Below are 7,370 nucleotides of genomic sequence, written 5' to 3'. Positions count from 1 at the left end.
GAAATTGGCGGGAGTGGAAGTAATTTCGAAGTCGTCACAAGTACTTAGATCTGTCACCTCTTATCATTGTATGTTGAACTTGACATTTTTGCAACACTCCGCCCAGCACAGCATTGTTCGATCGGCTCTCACTCTCGCAGTTTGACGTCTATCACACTGAACACACTTGTTAAGCCCGCTCTATTTCCGTTCTCTCTTATACTACTGCTTCGCTATTCTTTGCAAGACATCATGCTATGCCTCATCTCTTTTTTTACTGTCTTCATCAATCACAGTCACCACATATACATAGTTTTGCACTTGGATTTTAGGAGAAATGTTATCTCGACTGTCCTCTCGTGGAATCTCTAGTAGTGCTGTTGCATGCAGGTACAGTTAGAAAAGCTAAAGTTCTTATAGAAGAATTCCTGCATACTGTTTTGCAGTCAGATTGTTGGAACAATGGAATTATTTTATTAGTGCCAATCTAGGGCATCTACAGTGTTCGCCGACAAGAACGAGATAGCGTTCCCAGTTCATGGAAAGCAGCCCAAAGTATGTGGCATAAAGGATGCTTTCAAGAAGATAAAGTCAGGTACGTTTTAGAACCACAAAATATCCCCTCATTCTGGGTGTCACTGATCACCAAGCCTTTTCCTTACTAACTCTTACAATTTTATATTTACTGAGGATGGACGTGTTCAGGAGCCTTGAGAACTGAGTCTGCTTTCAGTACAAATTCATTTAGCCTAATAAACGATGTGTAATCGTGCCTGGACACGTTGCCATCAATTAAAATGTTCATAAATAATGGTGACCTCATGGGGTGGATATTATTCTATATTATTATTATACCCGTCTGAATGTCCAGCTAAAGTCGGACTTCAGACCTTTTTGTGGTGTTCTCTTCACTCGCATTCACTGATCAATTAATCAGAATTAATCTAAAATTAATGGTAGTGACATTTTCTGTAAAATCAGAATTCTGTTTTTCTAAAAACATTTTCTTCCTTCTTCTTTACTATAAATAAAAGTGAAAGATTTCATAGTTTTCTTTCGAAACGTGTAAGTTTTACATTTTGAGAATGTTCAAACTTTGGCTTCAAACACCCCTTCGATTCCAATATAATTTAGACACAATTTTACTACTTTTATTTTATTACTTGAAGTATGGTTTTTTTTCTTCTCAACAGTTATGAATGAATTATGTTTAACATAAAATGACGTGAACAACATCATCGTACTGATAAAGATAACGTTCCTCGTCAGATCATGTAAGTTACTGTTGGCTACTATTTAAGCAACCGGTTTCATTCGCGTTTCCACTTTCTGAGGAAGACATGTTTCCAGCCTGAGGCAAATGTGCAAGAAAACAGACATGCGGAGGAGTAATAGAGATAAAAAGGAACGCGCGTAGTGGCCGCCGGTATGAAACGGTTGCAATGTCCCATTTACTTTTTCCGACATACACACGAAGTTACTGCAAGATAATACTGCATTTTGGCACAACAATTCTATGCCGCTGGACCCGTCACACCCCCTTTTATAGTTATCTGGCGCCGGCACGCTAATCGGACGTCGGTGGAACCGTCGCACCCCATATTACACTATCTTGTGCCGGCGCTCCAATCTGATGCTGGTGGACCCGTTTCACACCATTTTGTCGCTATCTGGCGTTCTCGCACCAATTCCACGCCGGTGGACCCGTCGCACCCCATGTTATAGCTATCTGACGCCTTCGCACCAATCCGACACCGGTGGACCCGTTACAACTCCTTCTATAGCTATCTGGCGCCGGCGCATCAATCCGACGCCGGTGGACCCGTCGCACCTCCCTTTTCGAATTTCGTGACACACACCCACCCACACACGCACGCGCACGTGACAGAATAAGCCCGTTATCATATACCAGTCTGAATGTCCGACTAAAGCCGGACTTCAGACTTCCAGTGGTTTTTCGCTCTCCTTCACTGATCAATGAAAGTTGATAGTAGTGGTGTTTTCTGTAAAATCAGATTTGCGTTTTTTTAACAACGCTTTACCTCTCTTATAAATAAATTATAAATTACGGATTAGAGATTACGGAGTTTTCCTTCCAAATGCGTCAATTCTACATTTGGAGAATATTCTACCATCAGTTACAAACGCTCCATCGATGCCAGAATAATATAGATACAATTTGAAAGCATTACTCGAAGTATGGGTATTTCTCTTGATTTCCCCCAATAGTTATCACAGAATGATGTTTTAACATAAAATGTCGTGAAAGACATCTTCCTACTGATAAAGATAACGTTCCACGTCAGATCACATAAACATCCTGCTACTATTTAAGCAGTCGTTTTCATGCGCGTGCGTTTCCACTTTCTGAGAACGGCATGCTACCAATATGAGGCGAACGAAGAAAGAAATAGATACGCGGAGTTATGAAGGTGAAAAGCAACGCGCGCAATGGCCACGGCTATGAAACAGCTTTAACCATTCATCTTTTGCGACATGCACGCGAAGTTATTGCGCACCATTTCGATTCCGCGGGACCCGTCGCACCCCATTTTTTAGCTATCTGGCGCCGGCGCACCAATCCGACGCCGGTGGACTGGTCGCATCCCCTCCTATGGGTATCTGGCACCGGTGGACCCGTCGCACCCCCTCCTATAGGTATCTGGCGTCGGTGGACCCGTCGCACCCTATTTTATAGCCTTCTAGCATCGAGGCAACAACTCGACGCCGGTGTACCCGTCGCACCTTTTTGAATTTCGTGACTGACACACACACACACCCACGTGACAGAATAAGCCCGTTATTATATATCATGATCATGATCATGATCATGATTATTTTATATCATTACCATACATAGCCGTTTTAGCACTGGGTATGTTTATTCGAGAAATGCCTAGTTCCCTTAACGAAGCACACCTATTTGCGTCAATAAATCAGTCCAACCATATTAGATACCATGTTTGAGTTAGATTGTTTTCATTATTTGACGGCGAATATTCGGTCACTGAGAGTTTCTATCGATTTTTATCTTGTACCTTTAAGTTTTTTTTTGTCAAAAGTTGCCCTTCAGGCTCCTAGCGATTTCGCTAAATCTTGAAATTATTATGCATGACGTTTTCTTCGCTGAAGTAAATATCATACATAATGAGATCAACCATCTTCACCTTGTAGATTACTCGCCTCAGTAAGTCAGATTAGAACCAACCAATTTCGGTGTAAGTTTCATTCGCTTTTATTCAGCAGAAAAAAATATGACGAAATTAACCATAATTGCAGGGGACAATATTTTTGTGCACGGGATTGCTGCGACACCGACTCCACTTCTGAAAGGACTCTGCGAGCATGCTAAGACTAACAACCTCAAGGGAATCAAACTTCACCATCTCCACCTTGAAGGAGAAACACCTTGGACTGCACCAGACGTGCGTGGTATGTTATCGCTTACAAAATGCTCTTCTGATTTGAGTTTTGAAATAACATCTTATTTATCGTCACATATATTTATTCACTTCAGACCGTATTCGATCAAATTCTTTGTTCACTGGTGCCAACCTCCGTAGTGCCGTCAATGAAGGTGTGGTTACGCGCCATCTCAAATATGTTTTTGCTATGTTTTGTAGGAAAGATGTCATTTCCAGGTATTGCTGACTTCAACTCTTGTTTCCTGCAAGAAGTTCCCATGCTATTCCGTCGAGGAGCCATCAAACTGAATGCTGCACTCATTCATGTACTTGTTTTGCAAATTTCTTGATTATTTTTTGCATCTGCCTTACCCTTAAAAAATCCCTTCACATTTTTTGAAATTGGTGAGAAAGATTAAAGCATGAGAAGAAACCGGGTATCTGTTGTTGTCTAGTTTTCTAGTTGTCCTAGCTGAATTTTGCGCTCGAATCCCAGCGGTTAAAACAAATAGATTATCGATTGTATGTAATATGCCTTCTTCCTTTTCTTAGTTAAAATTAATGAGAGCTATAGTAGTAACGGCTTAGGTTTGAATATTGAAGTTGCGAGTCAACTTCTCTCTGTGACCTAACGTTTTCGAATACATGAAACGTGTTTCCCGCCCATGTAATGTTCGGCGCAACCATCTGAAATTCAGTCGTCCTGAGTAACGGGAAGAGAACTACTGGCAGGACAACCTTAGCCTCTATCATATCGTATTGCTTTGTCCTACCAATCGGGAGATCAACGGTAGTGAATCTATCAAAGTAATGTTTTGATACCCCTAAGGTATAGTTTGTACATCAAACTATCGGGATAATCAATGTCTTTTCATTTGAATTATGCACTGTTAGAAACTGGACATCAGAGTTGGGCATTCAATCGGGTGTTCGGATCGGCTACCTACGATTGTGGGAACGATGTGTGATTTGTAGCGGATCACATTTCTCGAAATGCACTCAGTTAATGCTGCTCGCATGGTGTGGCTTTATATGATATACGACATTAGGGACGTTGAAGGTTCCTTGTCGAACAAACTGAATTTTATGAACTAGTGTAGAGAAAGTGTCAACTAATGAATGAAATAATAACATCGGAACTTTTGTATTGTAAAATATATGGAAGTGGAACTTATTACTTCAAAGTGTTTTCTTTTACTTTCTTGTATACATCTTGTTGTTAAGGTCTCACCTCCTGATCAAAATGGTTACTGTTCCCTGGGTACGTCGGTGGATACAGCTAGGGCTGCAGTTACTAACGCTGACCACATCATCGGTCGGACAACTTTTTGCTATGCTTCATATGGACGAATAATTTTTTAATGTATTCTTTTTTTAGCTATGGCAAACAAGCACATGCCTCGAACTTTTGGGGACAGTGTCATTCATTCGTCGCACATTGACGTTTTAGTTGAAGACCATACTTTTAAACTCCATGAAAGACATATCGGAAAAGATAGCGAAGAGGAAAAAAAGATTGGACAAATCATCGCGGAGCATTTGGTTGATAATGGCGCTACCCTGCAAATGGGTGAGTTCCTTTTTCTAGCCAAAGGCTGGGATTTTGAATCGTCCTCAAATATTTGGTAAAGCTTGTCAGCTCTGGAATTTTCTTTACTAAAGTAACACAGGTTCAATTGAGTCTTTGCTATGGAGAAGACATCTCCATTTTTTTAAACACAGGTCCATCGATGCTATTTTTTTCGGCTAGTTTCGGAGATAGGACCTGTATACCATAAATATTTCGACTTTCATAGTTGTTTTCATGCTACTTTTTCAAGGCTTTAGTAATCGCAATTTACATCACACCTGAGATTCTTTTCACAGTTGTGGTGTGTCTTCCAGGTATCGGAGCCGTCCCGGATGCTGCCCTCGCTGCCTTAAAAAATCACAAAGATCTGGGTATTCATACTGAAATGTTCTCAGATGGTGTGCTAGATCTCATTAGGTGCAATGCAATTACAAATAGCAAAAAGGTTAGCCTTTAACTTTTCCTCCTGATTTTGATTTCACAACATCCTACAAACATAGTCACATTTTTGAAAATTTGCTTCATAGGCCTCCTTTTAGACCATTCATCCTGGAAAGCTTGTTGTTGCCTTTGTGTACGGATCAACAAAGCTGTACGACTACCTACATGACAATCCCCTTATTGAATTTGGCGACGTCCAGTGGGTGAACGATCCCGCTATCATTCGTCAAAATCCCAAAGTGACCGCAATTAACTCGGCTGTCGAGATCGATCTCACTGGCCAAGGTACATATTCAGTAGTACGAGCAACTTCTTTACTTCAATGCAATTGCAGTTGTTGCTGATTCTGTTGGAAAGCGTTTCTTGTCTGGTTTCGGCGGTCAGGTGGACTTCATTCGTGGTGCTGCTATCGGAGATGATGGACTTGGCAAGCCCATCATTGCTCTCCCGTCCATCTCCAAAAAAGGGCAGAGTAAAATAGTCCCTTACATCAATGAGGTTTGTCACAAGCTACAATTACGATTACTTTTTTAGAACGATATAAGAAGCACATTCAATCATTTGTTCATCTTATTCATTCAGGGAGCCGGTGTTGTGACTACGAGATCTCACGTACACTATGTTGTGACCGAGCATGGTATTGCCCAGCTGTGGGGAAAGAACATGCGACAACGGGCGTACGAGCTAATCAAAATTGCACATCCTTCTCAACGTGAATTGCTAGAAAAAGCTGCATTCGAAAGAATGAAAGTAGGTTTTTCTTGAACTATATATTTAGATTACGAAGTGAAGTGACCTAAACTGCAAATCGTCAGTCGGATTCGTCTTTCTCTGTAACTTTTTCCAGGACTGTTTTCTTTTCGAGCACAGTTGTGGGTTCTACACATATCTTAAAAGCGTTAGCGCATCAAAATATTTCTGATGCAATATCCATCGCTGCATTAGATTCCGATTGGTCCGGGGATCACGTTCTATTTTTCAGGTGATGCCGTCCGCGGACTAGAAGGAAGATTCATCAGTCTTGTGTTGAGTATATGACGAGCGTTTTCAGAATCTGCCTTAAAGCTAATGGAATTCATTCACTGTTATCATTCTAATTTTCTTAGTGTCTAATCAAAACTTGGAGTTCTGTTTGTTTCTTGTCCGGTGATGTTATCCGCGAATGGAACTGTTAGTTGAAATGTTAACATTTCCTCCTTTCTCCTCACAGGTAATTTTGTTACTGCAATCCTCTTTAGGTTGTATTTAGATTAAGATTGTTATCAATGTTTGTCCGAGTTTAAGAAGAAGAAAGCAGCTTTATCTGTACTGCTGTTGTTACATTCGTGTGTTTCTAAAGGTTCAAAATTGAATAGCCATATCTTCACTCTACACGCTCGTCGCAGAGAACAATGAGCAATGCATTGACAATGTAGTACCATAATAGATAGTTGCATCAGTGATAGATGTGATTTCCGTTGCTCTTCATTTCTTCAATTTGATAATTCAATGATTATAACAAAGCAATAACTACTGACTTGGGTACATTACCTGAAATCTCTTACATCTGAAAGCAGCGTGTCACGAAATTGACGAATTACGGAAACCTAGGCACAACATAGAGTTCGGGTAGTAGATTATCGAGACTGGCGTGGCGCCGCCTATCTTCCTCTTATCGTCGTGAAAAAACAGTGTGGGAACTGCTTTAGTTCCTACGAGGAACATTAGGATGCACCTTTTTGTACACGTTCCGGTCACTTCAGCAGTCTTTTTGTAGGTTTTACTTGAAAAGGCTGCTGAGGAGATCTGATTGGTTTTCGACTGTTCGCACATGGATGTGGTGCGTGCGCAGGGGTTTTCGTAGGAAGGAACGCCACCTTCTATGCCGTTTTTTAGAACGACTAGAGAAGGATAAACGGAGCCACTCTCGCTTCCGTAATCTATAACCCGAACTCTGCGATTTCCGTGCAGTTTCCGTACTGCGTCAGTTTCGTGAT

General features: G+C 41.1%; 1 protein-coding gene across 1 annotated transcript; it reads left to right on the top strand.

Moving 5' to 3' along the window:
* Positions 1-316: 316 nt before the first annotated feature.
* RB195_019539 (uncharacterized protein) lies at positions 317-6,397 on the top strand (the record flags this gene model as incomplete). The annotated part of the gene is made up of 12 exons (XM_013448526.2): positions 317-369; positions 471-574; positions 3,259-3,411; positions 3,497-3,556; positions 3,621-3,709; positions 4,608-4,698; positions 4,762-4,953; positions 5,268-5,398; positions 5,493-5,679; positions 5,729-5,892; positions 5,977-6,144; positions 6,377-6,397. The coding sequence occupies 12 exons, from the start codon at positions 317-319 to the stop codon at positions 6,395-6,397; spliced, it is 1,413 nt and encodes a 470-aa protein (XP_013303980.2).
* Between the last annotated feature and the right edge of the window lie 973 nt (positions 6,398-7,370).

The sequence above is a fragment of the Necator americanus genome, chromosome II, assembly GCF_031761385.1.
Source record: "Necator americanus strain Aroian chromosome II, whole genome shotgun sequence".
Classification (NCBI taxonomy): Eukaryota; Metazoa; Nematoda; class Chromadorea; order Rhabditida; family Ancylostomatidae; genus Necator; species Necator americanus.
This window is presented reverse-complemented; position numbering and strand designations above follow the sequence as displayed.